Consider the following 21,929-nt stretch of genomic DNA (forward strand, 5'->3'; position numbering starts at 1 on the left):
AGTGGGTTGGAAGTGGAGCCTCCGTGTAAACATGGAACAGTAAACATAAATAGTGCATCTTGGATCTGTCGGCGGCTCTGAGCGAAAACCAAAAGTCAGACCCGAAAGCGGACGAGGCGCCATGTAATGTAACTGCAGCGGCCGCCTTGGAAAGGCAAAGGCCACCGTGATGTTGGCAGAACGCCGCCGGATAACGTTGGAGGGCTCTTGGGGAAGAAAGAAATATGGCGGTAAAAAGAAATGAAAGTGCGGTTTAAAGATGGCCAGGCTTGCTCACAGCGAAGCGGAAGTAGAAACTGTGGAGCAACAAAATACAGGAGGAGAGGAAAAAGTGTGTTGTAATATTTCACTTTTTATTACACGTAGCAATGCAGCTAGGATGGCGCTTTGGTGGCGGGGCCAAGGTTCAGTTCTCATCGGCTGTCCAGCAAGTGGGCCACTCGGGGCGGGGGGCGGGGCGGGCGAGGGAAAGGGGAGCTCAGAGCATCCGGTTACGTTTATGAGTGGGCGAGTCTGTGATGACGTCACTGCAGGGGGCGGGGCCCCGCTTGCGGTTGGCAGTGGAATCCAGGTGTAGCGCCATCTCCTCGGCGATGAAGGTGTTGAGGTCCACGTCGTGGAGGCCGTTCCTGCGCCGGCCCAGGGACTGCGCGGGGTGGGTGGGCGAGCCGGGCGGGCCGGAGCGGACGGAGATGCTGGCCATGGCGCCGCTGAGGCCTGCAGAGGGGAAGGGTGGTGGAAGAACAAGACTAGAGTCAGGCACGGTTCAGTTTACGCCAATGTGGTACAAAAACAAACACCTTATGATGGGACCGTCTGTGTAGCTTGTTCCAACTGCGTACAGATATGGCCCCGAATTTCAGTGCCTCTCCCGAAAATCTCCTGGGGCAACCTTTCTCCCGATTTCCACCCGCACAACAGTATTGGGGTCGTGCCTTAAAGGCACTGCCTTTAGCTTCCTCTACAACCTGTCGTCACGTCCGCTTTTCCTCCATACAAACAGCGTGCCGAGCCAGTCGCATAATATATGCGGCTTTTACACACACATAAGCGAATGCCACTTGGTCAACAGCCATACAGGTCACACTGAGGGTGGCCGTATAAACAACTTTAACACTGTTACAAATATGCGGCACACTGTGAACCCACACCAAACAAGAATGACAAACACATTTCGGGAGAACATCCGCACCGTAACAAAACATAAACACAACAGAACAAATACCCAGAACCCCTTGCAGCACTAACTCTTTCGGGACGCTACAATATACAACCCCTCCAACCCCCCCCCCACCCCAACCTCCTCATGCTCTCTCAGGGAGAGCATGTCTCAAATTCCAAGCTGCTGTTTTGAGGCATGTTAAAAAAAATAATGCACTTTGTGACTTCAATAATAAATATGGCAGTGCCATGTTGGCATTTTTTTCCATAACTTGAGTTGATTTATTTTAGAAAACCTTGTTACATTGTTTAATGCATCCAGCGGGGCAGCACAACAAAATTACCGGTAGGCATAATAATGTGTTAATTCCACGACTGTGTATATCGGTATCGGTTGATATCGGAATCGGTAATTAAGTGTTGGACAATATCGGATACCTATTGTCACTTCTGTTAGCGACTTAGCACAGCAGCTAGCTCTGCTTCTAGGTGTGTCAAATGTAGGGTTGTCCAGATACCAATACCTTGGTACCGGTACCAAAATGTATTACGATGCTATTCTAAATAAAAGGGGACTGCAAAAAAATGGCATTGTTGGCTTTATTTGAACAAAAAATCTTATGATACGTTAAACATATGTTTCTTATTGCAATCGAAGAACAATTTTGTCCTTAAATAGAATAGTGAACATACTAGACAACTTGTCTTTTAGTAGTAAGTAAACAAACAAAGAATCCTAAATAGTCTGCTGACATATGCAATAACATATTGTGTCATCGATATTCTATTTTGTCAAAATTATGAGGGACAAGCTGTAAAAATGTATTATTAAATCTACTTGTTCATTTACTGTTAATATCTGCTTATTTTGCGTTCCAACATATTCTGTCTACTACTATTTTTTTTAGATACTTTACATTAGTTTTGGATGATACCACAGATTTAGGTATCGATCCGATACCAAGTGGTTACAGGATCATACATTGGTCATATTCAAAGTCCTCATGTGTCCAGGGACATATTTCCTGAGTTTAGAAATATAATATAGATTTTAAAAAAGGAAAATGACGATAAAAAAATATCGATGTAATAATAGTAGTATCGACTAGATACGCTCTTGTACTTGGTATCATTACAGTGGATGTCAGGAGTAGATCCACCCATGGCATTTGTTTACATTCAGGTGCTTTAGCTTTTGTTAGTGGGGACGCCGGTGAGCTATCTCATCCTCCTACGGTGTGTAGTGAAGCATGTTTAGCTCTTCCTCGTCCTCCAGAGATGATACTTGTAAGAAACTTACTTTATTTGTCGCCATGGAGGCGAGGATTAGTGATTTGGAAGAAGCTAAAACACTGGATGTTCTCTGCTGGCTCACTCGCCATGTCTTAAAACCTCTAAAGGCTTAGTGGCCACATGCGTGGACAGCAACCTTTTAGCTTTTGCGGTATATATTGCAATCGTTTTATCGCACAGCCCTAGTACTTGGCAATGGAAGCTTGCTTTTTAACAGAACACACAACACAAAAATGACTTTATAGCGCATTATGAACGCACGTCATCGTATCATTTCAAAACATAGCCAAGAAACATTATGAACGCTTGTAAATTGTTTGTGCGAGTTAAAAAAGAAGTGTCTGTGTGCACAAAATGAAACCGACATTGGGGCCGTATCGGTTTTAAATTGATCAGTACTAGAGATGTCCGATAATATCGAACTGCTTTAACATGTAATATCTAAAATTATTGGTATCGGTTTCAAAAAGTTAAATTTATGACTTTTTAAAACGCCGCTGTGTACACGGACGTAGGGAGAAGTACAGAGCACCAATAAACCTTAAAAGGTTTAGTCTGTTAGAAATATCTCCGCCTTTTCACTCACACAAGTGAATGTAAGGCATTCTTGGTCAACAGCCATACAGGTCACATTGAGGGTGGCCGTATAAACAACTTTAACACTGTAACAAATATGCGCCACACTGTGAACCCACACCAAACAAGAATGACACATTTCGGGAGAACATCCACACCGTAAGACAACATAAACACAACAGAACAAATACCCAGAAACCCTTGCAGCACTAACTCTTCCAGGACGCTACAATATACACCCCCCGCTACCACCAAACCTCCCTCCCCCCCATAGCCCGAATTTGGAGGTCTCAAGGTTGGCAAGTATGCTCTAGTATACTCTGGACTGAAGCTGTGTGCCTTCATTGTTTTTGTAGCTGTTGCTTTGAGGCATGTTAAAAAAAAAAAAGCACTTCGTGAAAGTCAAAGTATAGTATTTCCCATAGTTGTAGTGGGTATCAGGATTATCTCAGGGAGAGCATGTCCCGAATTTTGAGGTATGTTAAAAAAAATGATGCACTTTGTGACTTCAATAATAAATATGGCAGTGCCATATTGGCATTTTTTTTCCATAACTGGAGTTGAAGTTGTTCTCTTATTTTGGAAAACCTTGTTTTTGATTGATTGATTGAAACTTGTATTAGTAGATTGCACAGTACAGTACATATTCCGTACAATTGACCACTAAACGGTAACACCCGAATAAGTTTTTCAACTTGTTTAAGTCGGGGTCCACTTTAATCAATTCATGGTAAAGTTACATTGTTTAATGCATCCAGCGGGGCATCACAACAAAATTAGACATAATAATGTGTTAATTCCACGCCTGTATATATATACATCGGTATCTGTTGATATCGGAATTGGTAATTAAGAGTTGGACAATATCGGAAAAAAGCCATTATTGGACAACTCTAGTAAATTGGCATCAAACTAAGGCAATTAGGATGAGTGGAGCCTTGTTCCATGGTTTTCTACCAAGCACACTTGCTTTGGTGGTGTTGAAAACTGCAACATTGCTCAGAGGGGTTTGGCAGAGTCCGCCCTGAGTGCTGCTCGACTGATTGAGCCGGTGTTTAATCATCAACCGGACATAGCGTGACGTGCAACAAAAAGTATCGAAATATGGCACCGTTTGATTTTACGTGAATCAATACCTGGTAGTACCGACGGAATTCAGTCTGTGTCTATAAAAGGTTCCAAATTCGGTACCCATCCTTAACCACCACTAATTACGGTTCAAAAACTGCACCTAAAGCAGGGCCGGGCAATTATATGATCGTTATTAATTCCAGTTCGATCACGGTGATTATCTGTTAGCACATTTCCTCAATCAATCATGGCAGAAAAGTCTATTAGAAGTTACCGCAGTAGTAAACTGTAGGGAGGCAACAACGCTTGGTATAGTCCTGCACGGAACAATCACTCTTTATTGACCGTGATCCTGTGTGTGTCTGTGTTTGTGTGAACAAGTTTGCGTCTGTGTGCGCACGACCGTTACTGCCCACTGTCGCGAAACTCAGGCTCGTCACGATACTATTAATGTTCAAACAGCGTTGTGCCTCTTCCCCCTCACAAAGCCCAGAAGAAGAAAATAAAAAAATATGACTAACACTAGCATAGAAGTTAAAACACAACATTTAGAAGGTGACACAATTTAGTCTCACTGATTGGACCTTTCACGTTGTGGTGTGCAGTAATCCTGCCCTGAGTGCGGACTCGCAGGCACTCACATGTCTTTGAGACTGAACCATACTGTATTGGTCACGACTGGGAGAATAAACACACTAATTTAATCAGGAAAATGCATTTTTATTAGAGATGTCCGATAATGGCTTTTTTGCCGATATCCGATATTGTCCAACTCTTAATTACCGACATCAACCGATACCGATATATACGGTCGTGGAATTAACACATTATTATGCCTAATTTTGTTGTGATGCCCCGCTGGTTTTCCAAAATAAATCAAAAAAATGCCAACATGGCACTGCCATATTCATTATTGAAGTCACAAAGTGCATTATTTTTTTTAACATGCCTCAAAACAGCAGCTTGGAATTTGGGACATGCTCTCCCTGAGAGAGCATGAGGAGGTTGAGGTGGGGGCGGGGGGTGTATATTGTAGTGTTCCGGAAGAGTTAGTGCTGCAAGGGGTTCTGGGTATTTGTTCTGTTGTATTTATGTTGTCCGGATGTTCTCCCGAAACGTGTTTGTCATTCTTGTTTGGTGTGGGTTCACAGTGTGGCGCATATTTGTATCAGTGTTAAAGTTGTTTATAAGGCCACCCTCAGTGTGACCTGTATGGCTGTTGACCAAGTATGCTTTACTTGTGTGTGTGTTTGAAAATCCTTAGATATTAAGTGACTGGGCCGGCACGCAAAGGCAGGACAGCGGCGTTTTAAAAAGTCATAAATTTTACTTTTTGAAACTGATACCGATAATTTTGAAACCGATACGATCATTTCCGATATTACATTGTAAAGCATTTATCGGCCGATAATATCGGCGGTCCGATATTATCGGACATCCCTAGTTTGTACATGTTATTTTATAGTTCCTAAATTCAAACTATACTTAAATGTACTTTTATCAAATAAAAACTACTGTAGTTGGGTTTAAAAAAAAACTCCACAATATGGGTGACCGCTTGCCCTTTGCCGAAGCACTGATGTATACAAGTAATTAAAGAATACGAATAATAATTTACCATTTCAAAGTGTTGTTGAGTAAATGTTCACTTGAAATCTAAGTCTTTATAGTATTCACTACACCACTAATACTTTGTTTACTGTAGAATGTTGGTGATGAAAAAAACTAAATAACTTTAAGACGGATAAGTTGTTCTCTTTACCCCCGCAAAACGTACCGAAAAAGAAGCAACGCTGTGCTCCTAAAACCAGGTATACGGACCGCAGCGTGGGATTGCTGCAAGATTTGCACCTATAGTAAACACAAATATACAGTATATATGAACAAAATGACAGTTGTCCACTGTTAGCAGGGCTTGAATTTAACCCCTTGTCATTTGTCGTAATGCCCTAAAAATGTACCAACATCTGCGGCAAGAACATGCCGTGACAGCCCTTGACTTTTTACTTGTTAATGGACTAGGGATGTAACGGTAAACGGTATAATGATAATTCGCGATAAAATTCCAGACGGTTTAGTATTACCGTCTAATTTTTGTAATTACCAAAAACACGTCATTTATTAATGCATTTTAGGCAACACAGTCAGGCGCATGGGCACTAGCGTCGTTTGGCTTGATAATCATGGCGGACAAGCTACACGGACTTTGCTCGGGAGATTTCCCCTCGGAGTAAACGGAGCCAAGCGCTTGGTTTACCGTCATTTTCCCTCGCTTCCCGGCGGGCGCTTAAGAGCATACTGCTGTGTTTAAAAGGAGACTGGTGTGGAAAATATTGGAGACACTTAAAGTATACAGCGAAGGAGAAAACTATTTGATGTTGCTTTTATTTTCTCAATACAGCGTCCTTCAGCTGTGACAGAGTTAATGAGGTGAGGAAACGTGTCGAGAACGTTGTCACAACTTATAAAGTCTTTACTTTGTTTACTGGGATGTTCACTGGTCCTTTATTTAACTGCAAACTGTATCAGTGTTCAAATAACATCAATACTGGCTTAAATGTTTTGTCATCTCATCGAACTGAACGAAGGCTGTGAAGATTTAGTATTCGATGTGCGAGGTATCACTCTATATTTTTGTTTGCCAAACTGTTGTACTGAACCACAAGGAGGCGTTGGAGAAGAACAAAGCTTGTTTATTAGACTTCATCTTCATTAGCCAAACAGCTTTGCGTTTTATTTTGATATCAAAACGCAAACATGTTTCTTTTTTTTTTTACATTACTTGTGTTTTTTTCATGTCACAAATGTATTACTTCAAAAATCATTCATGTGACACAGCATTTTGTTAATGTTTTATTGTGTATAGTTAATTCCTATGACATATTTATGCTCAACTCTCAATGGGTCTGTCCCGATACAGCATCTACATTAGGGATGTCCCGATCCAGGTTTTTGCACTTCCGATCCGATACCGATACTGACCGATACTGGCCTATCCGAGCATGTATTAAAGTTATTTAGCCTACTTAGTTGTCAGAATCATGTTGAAAAGGGTTTTAGTAACCTTGATAACAACTAGCCAGTTGAAATAGGTGAGTTTGAATAATACACAATGGTTGGTAACAAGAAACGGACCTGTTTATTCAAGGATAAACACAAAATAGACAAAATTATACATGACAAACAAAAATGGCATAATTGAACTAGGGCTGGGCGATATGGCCTTTTTTAATATTGCGATATTTTAAGGCCATATTGCGATACACGATATATATCTCGATATTTTGCCTTAGCCTTGAATGAACACTTGATGCATATAATCACAGCAGTATGATGATTCTATGTGTCTACATTAAAACATTCTTGTTCATACTGCATTAATATATGCTACTTTTAAACTTTCACGCAGAGAAAGAAATCACAACTAAAAAAATCACTATTTTTTTCATACGGTGTTGATGTGGAAATGTTTGCCTCGGCATTTTGATGGTGTGGACGTGTGGCACCGAATGGAGATAAGCGTCTCGACAGACGTTACAATATTTGAACAATGATGACGAAAACTGTTTTCTCTGGCGTGTCCGTGTGTCGAAAATTGTTATGCGCTTATTTTTTTATTTGATTTTGTGCGTGGCATAGATTTGCCGTGCGCAGAGGACGCTTGAGCAGTGCGCAATTGCACAGGCGCGCACCTTAGAGAGAAGGTTGCTCGCACGGCTCCGCTAGCATCACAGCTAACGTTAGCCATGCTGCTACCTCTCTGCTGGGAAAGGGCGTATACGTATGTGACGTATGATGTAACAGTATGTGACATGTGTAAGAAGGTGCGCTTGTTGTCTGTGAGAGGGAGACACAGGAAAGAGTGAGAAGAGCCTGTCGTGTAATGCCAGCAGCTAAAAGCAACTGCGTGAGATTCCACAGACCTGTGGATGTGTTGAAGGTGTGCTGGAAAATGCGGAACGGAAATTGGGGAGCAGCAGAAAAGTGGAATGTATTATTTAAATCGGTGCGTTGGAAAACACGGACCGGAGTTGGTTTTTTTAAACTGGATCTGGATCGGCATTTTCCCATGCCTTGCCGATACGCATTTTTTTGCAAATATCGGCGGCCGATCCGATCCAAATATCGGATCGGGACATCCCTAATCTACATGTACATATCAATGTAAAATATGAGTCCTCCTTTAAGGCAACACTTGCCTTGACCTTAAAAAGTTAAAATTTGAGGCCTGTGTTAGCATATAGCACCTCCATAAAACATGGCAGAAATGTCTGTTACAGGATAGAGCAGTAGTTAACAGTAGGGAAACAACGGCACTCGATATAATCCTGCACGGGAACAATCTGCCTTTAATTAAAAAAAAACTAAACAAATTGTGATATTAATTGAGATCGGATGATATGAAAAAATGTATCATCTTTTTTTTGCCATATGGCCCAGCCTCAAGTTACACTTTTCTTATGACACACCAAAACCACCAGTTTTTCCCGTCCATAAACAAACTCAAGAATTGTGTGTCATGACCAATTATGCAACCCAATGCCACAGATACGTTGCAGTCTCGTGGGAACCTCTAAACTACCCTAGTAATTTATAAAATAGTTCAATAACTTCACAATGAGAGGGAAGTATGTCATATTTTACTTTCTTTCTCAGTGAAAAATCAAGAATGGCTATGAAAGTGTGAGTCCAAAGTCTGAATGTTTAGTGATGGAGTTCTGCTATTCTCCTTTTTGGCTTGCATGAGCAAACCGTATTGCCGAGTTCAGTACTGACCGTGCAGTGCTATGGCCTCCCTGAAGGGCTGCAGGTCGGTCTCCACAGAGCTGCCGGTCTCGGGCGGCGGCGGCCGGCTGGCGGCGACCATGGCACCTCGGGTCGGGGCACGGGCCGTCCGCGGAGGAGGGATCTTCCCGCACAGGAAGCTAATGAGGTCCTCCCGCCGGATGGTTCTCCGGCGCTTCTTGACCCAGGCTATGACGTCCTTGTTCCTACGCTGGTAGCCAATCTGGATCCCCAGGTCGTAGCTGCGCTGGCGGGCCTCCATACTCTCTGAACAAAGAAAGTTCTCTTGACGCCCAGAACACTTTTAGGAAGAAAGCCGTGTGCACGTACCTTTATACATGTTGGTGACTGCGGTGGCTGCGTTCTGGAAGGGCACCCAGAGAGAAAGGCCTTGTTGCTGACATTCTCGGTCTATGGATCACATGCACACTGGGCTATTAGTGACACTTGTTTTTGACAAACATATCTCACTGCCTTATGGACCTTTTACTTTAGACAATTTTCACTCAAAACAAAAGCACAAGTGCTGTCTTTTAGGGTGAAGGCTGCATTCTGGGGCCTGAAAACAGGCCGCAAAGTGAACTAGTTGTAGTTGGGAGTTCAGGGGTGGAACACAGTTGCTGCTCATGTGTCCAGTTGAGTCACATGACTTGCAACACTTTAATAAATCCCTACTTTGTATTCAAAGTTAGCTTTTGGATACAAGTTCCTCTACAAAGTGACATCGCCATCTACTAGCCTGGCATCAGACTCCATTTTAAGCTTTTCTACATTTCAAACTGCCATTTTTGTGGAAACGTACTGCGTTTACTTTGGCCAAGAGTTAATGATTTTTTTTTGTCTCCTTTTGACAACAAATAATTCAGTGAAGAGCTATGCCACTAGATTTTAAAGGAAATTTGGGAGTATAAAACATACAAACTGTGCATGGAATTGGGGCTGCAGCTAACAATTATCTTAGTAATTGAGTAATATATCGATTAGTTTTTTTGATTCATTATATTATCCGATAAAACACTTGATAGCCTCAATGCAAATTTTAGGAAAAATAGTTCTAAAAATGTATTTGTACTTGCCGTAACCTTCATTATCTTCCTTAACCGTCTATATCCATTTTACCTTCTACTTATTTTACCTCTTATTTATATTCTATATTCATTTTTTTACTTTTTTGACCCTCTTTTACCGTGTTCTATCTTATTTTAGTTACTATATTCAGTCTTTCACATATTTTACTTTTCTATATTACTTATTTTACCTTTTATTTACTACTTTTACTTTCCATTTATGTTCTATTTAATCTCATTTGACCTTTTTATCAATTATTTTAACATCTATATTCCTACCCTATTTTGCCTTTAATTCACTTATATTACTGTCTATTTACCTTCTTTTATCTTTTATTGACCTTCTTTGACTGTCGTTTACCTTGTTTTATCTTATTTTACCTTCTATACTCCTTCCTTGTATATACACGGTATTTTTATTTTGCTTTTCTTACCGTCTTCTACCTTTTCTTTTTACATTCCTTCTTTTATCGTTTCTTGACCTTATTTTACCTTCTATTTAACTTATTTGCCCTTGAATTATATATATTTTTAACTTATAACCTATTGTATCTTTTATAGTACCTATTTTATCTTTAATCTGCCTTTTATTTACTATCCATTTTACCTTTTATTTACTGTTTACCTTGTATTTTGTTTAATTTACATTCGTATCTTCTTTTACCTTTTATATTTCTTCTTTTATCTTCTTAATTATTTTACATTGAATTAACTTCTATTACCATTTACCCTTTATTCAACTTGTTAAACATTTTATGTGTTTCACATTTTACATTTTAATCAGTTACACTCAAACGAATCATCGAAGCAACTGAATATAAACCAAAGCTTTTTTTAAACTCAAATGTAGTGATTCAAATCGCTTAATTGTTGCAGATCTACATGACATAGCCATTTGATTCTTCTCTGACGGCGTCAATCAAACTCAGTCTTTTCAAAAGAATCCGGCCCATGTTCTTGTTATTGTGTGGAGAAAATGAGCGCAGCCTTGACCTACTGTCGAGGCACAGCGTTACAGAGACAAACAAACATCTGGTGTTCAACAGCGTCGCGGTACAAGGTTTCAATCTAGAGATAAATCCTGACATTTAATCTGCTCCGAGACGTGTATTACGTTTGACCACAATACAGCTGGCGGGCTGCTTAGTTGGCAGATGTTTTCACACGCTTCTTGACTGGAGGTGTATCATGTTTGTCCACACTCGGGTGCAGAATCATCTTGGGAAGCCATTTTCAGCAGTCGATACAGGACGGCGAATGACTACAGCGGCAGCAGCAGCAGCAGGGGCAACTATTTCAAAACAACATACCACAGTGGTGATGTAAGGTGCTGCTGCGATAGCCTGCATTCTGAATACATGTCTTCCTCATGTTTTAAATCCAACTCCCTAACAAGAGAATCACTGCAACAGATGAACAATGGTCTTCGATGGACGTTGGCTTTTTTTGCGGGGCGACATGTGCACGTCACCAGATCCAAATATGTCTAGTCACTAACTAGTTGACTTCTTAATTTGACTGCTGAGTAGCTTTAGTTTAGCATCTCAGTGCAAAGTAAAGTGTACGTAGCGGAATAAGATCAAGATTTATTTGTCTTTAACTCTATTTCGACAAGACCCGGGCCAATATTCCATAAGTCAATTAACTGAAACGATAAATGAAATTTAACTCGATAAGTTTGCTGGCCTCCATAATCGCCATACGCATGTGTTGTTACGGGTTACAAGAGCTGCCATTCTTTTGCGTCAGTCTCAGCAGCTGCAGGCGTTTCACAGTATAACCACTGTATTACTCCCGGCGGATAGTATTAACGTATTTAATCAAAATAATCGAAAAATCGTGATTGATAACTGCACTTTGATAAAGTTATGGGCTGACCAGCGTTGTATTGCTCGCTCGCCTGAATGCTAACATGAAAACAAGAGATAATAACATATTTTCCCAATAAAAACTTGTATAAATACATTGCTGTCTGAGCAACTAAGATACAGTAGTCACAATAAACAAAGGCTGTGCTGTCTTCGCACAAAGTAATTGATATAAACTCCACCGTGTTGAGTCGAAACAGACGGATGTCCGTCCGTTCGCCACCGGAAGTGAAACAAACTGATCATCCAATTTGCATTTACTTAAAAAAAACATTCTGAAACGTTTGCAAATTAAAACAGAAGTTAAACATATTTGAACAAACAAATAAAAATAATATGGCTCTAAAAAAGCCACAGCAATATTTGACGTTTGCTCTACCAAAAACATCTATTGTGTGGCTATTTATTAGTTTTTGATCATGTTCAACAATACCACGATAATAATGATAACCGTGATAATTTGGTCACAATAACTTTATTTAGCCATTTTAGTTATTGTTTTGGTTGTGTATATTTGAGGGTCCCTCACCCCCTCCTTAACAGAGACAGAACCTATTTGATTGCTTTTGGTTGTGATTTTTATTCAAGGGCAACATTTTGCTAAGTGAGTAGATTTTATTTTTACTAGTTTTACTTAACTTGGAGATTTGAAAGTTTACATTCAAATCCATCCATCCATCCATTTTCTACCGCACAATGTTAAAATATACGAGTCGCACAAGTTTACTGCATTTAAAAGTGTATACTCGCGTTATTATTATGTATGATCATTACATCGGTGGGTAATTCGTAGGGGTGTAACGACTGATTGATGCATCAATAGATCGATTTATATTCCTAAATTTCAAATATATCGATCTGTGCTCGACGAGTTGGCCTTAGAAGTGATAGGTATTGATCCAACATATATTTAAAAAGGCAATGTATCGATTTTATCGATACTAGAAAAAAAAAACATTGGATTTAAGAACGACAGACTTTATATGAAGTTTAGCACTTTTATTAAAAAAGATGTTGAAACAAAAATGGTGGATAGTGGTCGATAAAGGTCATACCAAATGCAGACGCCGAAAGTCAATATCATAAATTACAACACAAAACCTTTCAGCCACAGCACGATTGCAAAAGCCAAAACAAATACAATATACAGCCAGAACTTAACTTTAAACTCCAAAGGTTGCAACGGAAATAAAGAAAGCGACAGCGGAGCCAAGTTGCCGACTGACCTGCTTGAGACGGAAGGTTAAAAACGATGTAATAAACACTCACAGTATATTCGTGTTATCGACAAAGTAAACGTTATTTATGACTGAAAAAGTGGTCGCACTTCATTACTACACAATTTGGTCCATGTATCGCCGAAACTTGTCCACTGTCTTTATGGCGTTCCGTGTTTATTAAATAAAGAGTAGCGGCAGGTCAAACCACCATTAATTTAACCTGAAAAGATTTGGTCGCACTTAATTTCTCAGGTTGTTCATTCAACCTGAAGATATTTATTTTTGATATTAAAATTATATTTTTTTATGTTGAAAAATTAAAGCAAAAGGTAAATCTACTGTTAAAATGTTGGTTACAGTACCTTTATTGAAAATGAGCTGAACATTTTTCCTCTTGTTATTTCAACCTAAAGGGTTTGGTTCATTCAAATAAGATGTGAATGTGTTGGCCATTGTTATTTACTTGCTCGTTAGTATCAATAATTAATTTATTCATAATTATCTTACAAGAAGGAACAGCAATATAGTAAACTTGACAAGCAGTGTCCGGTATACACTATTTCTCAGTCACAATGGTTAATTTTTTAGTGTTAAAAAGTTACTGAATCGATTCAGATCGTTCTAAAAAAATAAAATAATATTGTCCCTGAATTGTGTTAAAACGAAAAAAATAATCGTTACACCGCTATTAATTTGGTCTCACAATGTGTCCGTCATGTCCTCATGAGTCATGTCTTTTTATTTTTTCGGACTATAATGTGCAATAATGTTATGCGTGCATATGTATATATATGCATATGTATGGATATATGCATGTGTGTGGATATATACATATATACAGATACATATCTTCTTTCTTTTTACAATTATATTACTATTACTATTATATTACTAAATTATTGTGTATGCACCTTAGGGGATCTGCTCCAATTTCGTTGTTCTTTGAACCTGTTCACTGTAATAATGACAAATAAAACTCTATTCTATTCTAGTAAACTTTACATGCAGTGTCCGGTATACACTATTTATTTCTCAGTCACAATGGTTCATTTTGTTACTGTTAAAAAGTTACTGAATCGATTTCAACTCACTGAATCGATTCGGATCGTTCTAAAAAATTAATTGTGTCCCTGAATCGTGTTAAAAACTACAAAACGAATCGTTACACCCCTACTAATTTAGTTTCATAAAGATATTTATGGGAAAAAATGTGTTACAGGCCCAGGCCTAATTTCGCCTCAAATACCGGTGTGTAGTTATGATTAATGTTGCACTTTTAAAGTCAGAGGCTGTGACCAGTAGGAAGCTACAGCTAGCATTAGCACTGAGCTAACTTCCAGTAGGAACCAAATGAAGGTTGTAACAAAGCGGATGGTTTAACCACAAGATGCGTTCGAACAGGACGATAAAGACGACATCACAACATTACTACACATTTGGTCCATGTGTTGCCAAAACTTGTCTGCTGTCTTTATGGCGTTCCGTGTATATTAAAATAAGAGTAGCGTCAGGTCAAACCAGCATTAATTTAACCTGAAAAGATTTGGCTGCACTTAATTTCTCAAGTACATCTGTTTATTCAACCTGAAGATATTTATTTTTGATATCAAAATGTTATTTTATTTATGTTGAAAAACAAAAGCAAAAGGTACATCTACTGTTAAAATGTTGGTTACAGTACCTTTATTGACAAGGTCTTGAATGTTGGAAATGAGCTGAACATTTGTCCTCTTGTTATTTCAACCTAAAGGGTTGGTTGTACTTCATTCAAATAATATGTGAATGTGGTGGCCATTGTTATTTACTTGCTTGTTACTATCAATAATTCATCCATTCATAATTCACTTACAAGAATTAACAGCAATATAGTGCCATTATACCAATATAGTAGCATTAAACAGGTCTTAGTGAGCACAATGTGTCCGTCATGTCCTCATGTGTCATGTCTTTTTATTTTTTCGGACTATAATGTGCAATAATGTTATGCGTGTATATGTATATATATATATACATACATATATGGATGTGTGTGGATATATACCGTATTTTTCGGAGTATAAGTCGAAAGAAGGAAAAAACATAAGTCGCACTGGAGTATAAATCGCATTTTTGGGGGAAATTTATTTGATAAAACCCAACACCAAGAATAGACATTTGAAAGGCAATTTAAAATAAAGAAAGAATAGTGAACAACAGGCTGAATAAGTGTACGTTATATGAGGCATAAATAACCAACTGAGACCTGGTATGTTAACGTAACATATTATGGTAAGAGTCATTCAAATAACTATAACATATAGAACATGCTATACGTTTACCAAACAATCTGTCACTCCTAATCGCTAAATCCGATGAAATCTTATACGTCTAGTCTCTTACGTGAATGAGCTAAATAATATTATTTGAAATTTTACGGTAATGTGTTAATAATTTCACACAAGTCGCTCCAGAGTATAAGTCGCACCCCCGGGCTGCACTTCATTTCTCAAGTACATCTGTGCATTCAACCTGAAGGTATTAATTTTTGATATTATAATTGTATTTTATTTATGTTGCAAAAGAAAAGCAAAAGGTAAATCTGCTGTTAAAATGAGCAGAACATTTTTTCTCTTGTTATTTCAACCTAAAGGATTGGTAGAGCTTCATTCAAATAAAATGTGAATGCGTTGGTCATTGTTATTTACTTGCTTGTTAGTATCAATAATTCATTTATTCATAATTCGCTTATAAGAAAGAACCGCAATATAGTACCATTATAGTACCTTTACACCAATATAGTAGCATTTAACAGGCCTGAGTGAGTACAATGTGTCCGTCATGTCTTTTTATTTTTTCGGACTATAATGTGCAATAATGTTATGCGTGTATAAATATGTGTGTATATATATATATATATATATATATGCATGTGTGTGGATATATACATATATATAGATACATCTTCTTTTTTTACTATTATATTACTAGATTATTATGTGTGCACTTTAGGGAATCTGCTCCAATTTCGTTGTTCTTTGAACCTGTTCACTGTAATGACAAGTAAAATTCTATTCTATTCTAGTAAACTTTACATGTAGTGTCCGGTATCCACTATTTATTTCACAGTCACAATGGTTAATTTTTTTAGTGTTAAAAAGTTACTGAATCGATTCGGATCGTTCTAAAAAAATTAATACTGTCCCTGAATCGTGTTAAAACGAAAAAACCAACCGTTACACCCCTACTAATTTAGTTTCAATAAAGATATTTAGGGAAACAAAATGTTATCGGCCCAGGCCTACTTTCGACTCAAATACCGGTGTGTATTTATGATTAATGTTGCACTTTAAAAGTCGGAGGCTATGGCCGGTTGGAAGCTAGTTAGCATTAGCACTGAGCTAACTTCCAGTAGGCGACACAACACGATCCCACGGAACCAAACGAAGGTTGTAACAAAGCGGACGGTTTAACCACAAGGTGCGTTCGAACAGGACGATAAAGACGACATCACACCATTACAACACATTTGGTCCATGTGTCGCCAAAACTTGTCTGCTGTCTTTATGGCGTTCCGTGTTTATTAAAATAAGAGTAGCGGCAGGTCAAACCAGCATTAATTTAACCTGAAAAGATTTGGCTGCACTTCATTTCTCAAGTACATCTGTGCATTCAACCTGAAGGTATTAATTTTTGATATTATAATTGTATTTTATTTATGTTGCAAAAGAAAAGCAAAAGGTAAATCTACTGTTGAAATGAGCAGAACATTTTTTCTCTTGTTATTTCAACCTAAAGGATTGGTAGAGCTTCATTCAAATAAAATGTGAATGCGTTGGTCATTGTTATTTACTTGCTTGTTAGTATCAATAATTCATTTATTCATAATTCGCTTATAAGAAAGAACCGCAATATAGTACCATTATAGTACCTTTACACCAATATAGTAGCATTTAACAGGCCTGAGTGAGTACAATGTGTCCGTCATGTCTTTTTATTTTTTCGGACTATAATGTGCAATAATGTTATGCGTGTATAAATATGTGTGTATATATATATATATATATATATATATATATATACATGTGTGTGGATATATACATATATATAGATACATCTTCTTTTTTTACTATTATATTACTAGATTATTATGTGTGCACTTTAGGGAATCTGAACCTGTTCACTGTAATGACAAATAAAATTCTATTCTATTCTAGTAAACTTTACATGTAGTGTCCGGTATCCACTATTTATTTCACAGTCACAATGGTTCATTTTTTTAGTGTTAAAAAGTTACTGAATCGATTCGGATCGTTCTAAAAAAATTAATATTGTCCCTGAATCGTGTTAAAACGAAAAAACGAACCGTTACACCCCTACTAATTTAGTTTCAATAAAGATATTTAGGGAAACAAAATGTTATCGGCCCAGGCCTACTTTCGACTCAAATACCGGTGTGTATTTATGATTAATGTTGCACTTTAAAAGTCGGAGGCTATGGCCGGTTGGAAGCTAGTTAGCATTAGCACTGAGCTAACTTCCAGTAGGCGACACAACACGATCCCACGGAACCAAACGAAGGTTGCAACAAAGCGGACGGTTTAACCACAAGATGCACTCGAACAGGACGATAAAGACGACATCACACCATTACAACACATTTGGTCCATGTGTCGCCAAAACTTGTCTGCTGTCTTTATGGCGTTCCGTGTTTATTAAAATAAGAGTAGCGGCAGGTCAAACCAGCATTAATTTAACCTGAAAAGATTTAGCTGCACTTCATTTCTCAAGTACATCTGTGCATTCAACCTGAAGGTATTAATTTTTGATATTATAATTGTATTTTATTTATGTTGCAAAAGAAAAGCAAAAGGTAAATCTACTGTTAAAATGAGCAGAACATTTTTTCTCTTGTTATTTCAACCTAAAGGATTGGTAGAGCTTCATTCAAATAAGATGTGAATGCGTTGGTCATTGTTATTTACTTGCTTGTTAGTATCAATAATTCATTTATTCATAATTCACTTATAAGAAAGAACCGCAATATAGTACCATTATAGCACCTTTACACCAATATAGTAGCATTTAACAGGCCTGAGTGAGTACAATGTGTCCGTCATGTCTTTTTATTTTTTCGGACTATAATGTGCAATAATGTTATGCGTGTATAAATATGTGTGTATATATATATATATATATATATATATGCATGTGTGTAGATATATACATATATATAGATACATCTTTTTTTACTATTATATTACTAGATTATTATGTGTGCACTTTAGGGAATCTGCTCCAATTTCGTTGTTCTTTGAACCTGTTCACTGTAATGACAAATAAAATTCTATTCTATTCTAGTAAACTTTACATGTAGTGTCCGGTATCCACTATTTATTTCACAGTCACAATGGTTAATTTTTTTAGTGTTAAAAAGTTACTGAATCGATTCGGATCGTTCTAAAAAAATTAATATTGTCCCTGAATCGTGTTAAAACGAAAAAACGAACCGTTACACCCCTACTAATTTAGTTTCAATAAAGATATTTAGGGAAACAAAATGTTATCGGCCCAGGCCTACTTTCGACTCAAATACCGGTGTGTATTTATGATTAATGTTGCACTTTAAAAGTCGGAGGCTATGGCCGGTTGGAAGCTAGTTAGCATTAGCACTGAGCTAACTTCCAGTAGGCGACACAACACGATCCCACGGAACCAAACGAAGGTTGCAACAAAGCGGACGGTTTAACCACAAGGTGCGTTCGAACAGGACGATAAAGACGACATCACACCATTACAACACATTTGGTCCATGTGTCGCCAAAACTTGTCTGCTGTCTTTATGGCGTTCCGTGTTTATTAAAATAAGAGTAGCGGCAGGTCAAACCAGCATTAATTTAACCTGAAAAGATTTGGCTGCACTTCATTTCTCAAGTACATCTGTGCATTCAACCTGAAGGTATTAATTTTTGATATTATAATTGTATTTTATTTATGTTGCAAAAGAAAAGCAAAAGGTAAATCTACTGTTAAAATGAGCAGAACATTTTTTCTCTTGTTATTTCAACCTAAAGGATTGGTAGAGCTTCATTCAAATAAGATGTGAATGCGTTGGTCATTGTTATTTACTTGCTTGTTAGTATCAATAATTCATTTATTCATAATTCGCTTATAAGAAAGAACCGCAATATAGTACCATTATAGTACCTTTACACCAATATAGTAGCATTTAACAGGCCTGAGTGAGTACAATGTGTCCGTCATGTCTTTTTATTTTTTCGGACTATAATGTGCAATAATGTTATGCGTGTATAAATATGTGTGTGTATATATATATATATATGCATGTGTGTGGATGTATACATATATATAGATACATCTTCTTTTTTTACTATTATATTACTAGATTATTATGTGTGCACTTTAGGGAATCTGCTCCAATTTCGTTGTTCTTTGAACCTGTTCACTGTAATGACAAATAAAATTCTATTCTATTCTAGTAAACTTTACATGTAGTGTCCGGTATCCACTATTTATTTCACAGTCACAATGGTTAATTTTTTTAGTGTTAAAAAGTTACTGAATCGATTCGGATCGTTCTAAAAAAATTAATATTGTCCCTGAATCGTGTTAAAACGAAAAAACGAACCGTTACACCCCTACTAATTTAGTTTCAATAAAGATATTTAGGGAAACAAAATGTTATCGGCCCAGGCCTACTTTCGACTCAAATACCGGTGTGTATTTATGATTAATGTTGCACTTTAAAAGTCGGAGGCTATGGCCGGTTGGAAGCTAGTTAGCATTAGCACTGAGCTAACTTCCAGTAGGCGACACAACACGATCCCACGGAACCAAACGAAGGTTGCAACAAAGCGGACGGTTTAACCACAAGATGCACTCGAACAGGACGATAAAGACGACATCGCTGCGGTTCGACACGGGGCCAGCGTGCAGCTAAACACGGGTAAAGCCGCTAGCTTGCGTTAGCCGGGTGCCCTTTGTGTCTGCCCGTCCAGTTAGCCGCAAGGATTAGCTTGAAGCTAAGCTAAGCTAACCTCCGCTGTCACTCTCCCCCGCTCCTCACCTTTGTAGAGCTGCGCCACCGCGGTGGCAGAGTTCTGGAAGAGGTGCCACAGCTTCTGTTGGTTCTGCTCCGTCTCCTCGTCGCCCGGCTCGCTCTGCTCGGACGCGGCCAGGCACTGTCGTTCCCACTTGGAGAACCAGTGCTCAGGGCCGTGCCCCTGGATCTCGGCTTCTCCCTCCTCCTTCCGTTCCTCCATAGCTAATAAGGCGTTAGCCCGCTTTAGCCTCCGCCTTGAAATGTACGGTGCCTCGGTCCGCGCGGCTCGCCCAAACGTTCTTTGTCCGGCGCGCTGTAGGTTGTGGAGCGGATAAAAAGCAACCCAATCGCCGCTAGAGTCGCATTGTGTGTGTCGGCTATTCCGCCCTGTACACACACACCGTCGAGCTCCGCAACTCGACGAGATGACAACACAAGAATTTCTCTGCCTCGCCCCGCCCGCCTCGGGTCTGTCCTGGAAGGCGATTGGCTAGAACGACATCTCAGCATGGCGCTCGGGGCCGAACGCGAAATCTGATTGGACAGCGGTGACAAACATTAGCAAAACAACATTGGTCCCGCCCCCCCCAAAGGCTTTCCTTTTTTCTTTTTTTTTTAACCCTGTCTTGCAGTATTGTGTCCAGCAGGGGGCGGACTGGCCGTGAAACGGTGCTTTCGTGGCTGTAACGTGATATTACAAAAGCACGCCACTCGGCTCTGTTGGTGGAAATGTGTCTTTCTTCGCCAGGTTAGTTGTACACCATCATTTCTAGCAGCTCACAATTCGCTGTTTCGGCAAGTACAGCCACGATAAGAGTGCCTTTATTAAAAAGGCTTTAATGGCAGTGACGTCAGGAGTTACGTGTTGTCTCTGGATCCACTTTTTTTTTTTCTTTTTTTTTTTTACCGCAAAAATAAATCGACTGACAGTAAACACGCCAGCAGAAAAACACTGACATAAACATTAAATTAAAAAAAAAAATGCTTTAAAAAAAATAATTTAATATCTGGAAACGTCACTTACACTTCCGCATTATAACTTCCGTTGTACTACTTTATGCTTTTGGCAATAGGCGAGGGCGGACCTACGTCACTTCCGCCTGCCAATCCCCTAGCAACCGGTCGCCATATTGAATTCGTTGAAAACAAACCAGCTCACAGCGAACACAGCATTGACAGGAAAGGCATTTAACGAGGTTTCACGGCATTTTAAACTGTTCTAAATGGCGTATGATTATGTAAATAGTCTTTCCAGTGAGGCTAGGTTAAGATACGAGTTAAAATGTTCTGTAGTTGGATTAAACGACTGCCCTTACCGCCTTCCAGCAGATGCGTGGACTGATAATCCTACACAATGGCCGGACATGGAATTTGGAAATCTTTATGTCTACTACAAAAGCGCACCAGGTCGGTTGTTAGCTTCGGTTGTTATATAACGAATAAATCACATAAAAATTGTTAAATCACCCAAGGTATGTTGATAAATGATAATAAGGATGACACGGTGGCTACCAGTATCTGTATATTTATTATATCTGTAGAGAGCTCATTCAAATTCAGTTCAGTATTATGATTTATTATTTGCTGAATTACTGGAAATAGCCTTTATACCGTATGTTATTGTTGTGCAACAACAACAACTTCAGCTGTCGAACGTTATTCAGTAAAAATTCAACGGGTTCAACATTAGCATGGACGGTATAGCCAAGTTGTGGTTAAGAAGGTGGATTTTTGTTCCTTATATTTACCAGAAACGAAGTGATCCGAACACACGACCCGGGATTTTGGGGGACTCCAGTGAGAACCGTCCTCGTTTTCCCGGTGTAAAGCTGCGAGCCATTTGTCTCGT

The 21,929-nt window shown here is 38.7% G+C and overlaps 1 protein-coding gene across 1 annotated transcript; it reads right to left on the reverse strand.

Moving 5' to 3' along the window:
• Window positions 1-332: 332 nt before the first annotated feature.
• On the reverse strand, window positions 333-20,841 carry hapstr1b (HUWE1 associated protein modifying stress responses b). The gene is made up of 4 exons (XM_061984208.1): window positions 20,105-20,841; window positions 9,217-9,297; window positions 8,878-9,153; window positions 333-717 (listed from the first exon to the last, which is right to left on the reverse strand). The coding sequence occupies exons 1-4, from the start codon at window positions 20,298-20,300 to the stop codon at window positions 479-481; spliced, it is 792 nt and encodes a 263-aa protein (XP_061840192.1). The 5' UTR covers window positions 20,301-20,841; the 3' UTR covers window positions 333-478.
• Between the last annotated feature and the right edge of the window lie 1,088 nt (window positions 20,842-21,929).

This window comes from Nerophis lumbriciformis, linkage group LG25, assembly GCF_033978685.3.
Source record: "Nerophis lumbriciformis linkage group LG25, RoL_Nlum_v2.1, whole genome shotgun sequence".
Taxonomy (NCBI): domain Eukaryota; kingdom Metazoa; phylum Chordata; class Actinopteri; order Syngnathiformes; family Syngnathidae; genus Nerophis; species Nerophis lumbriciformis.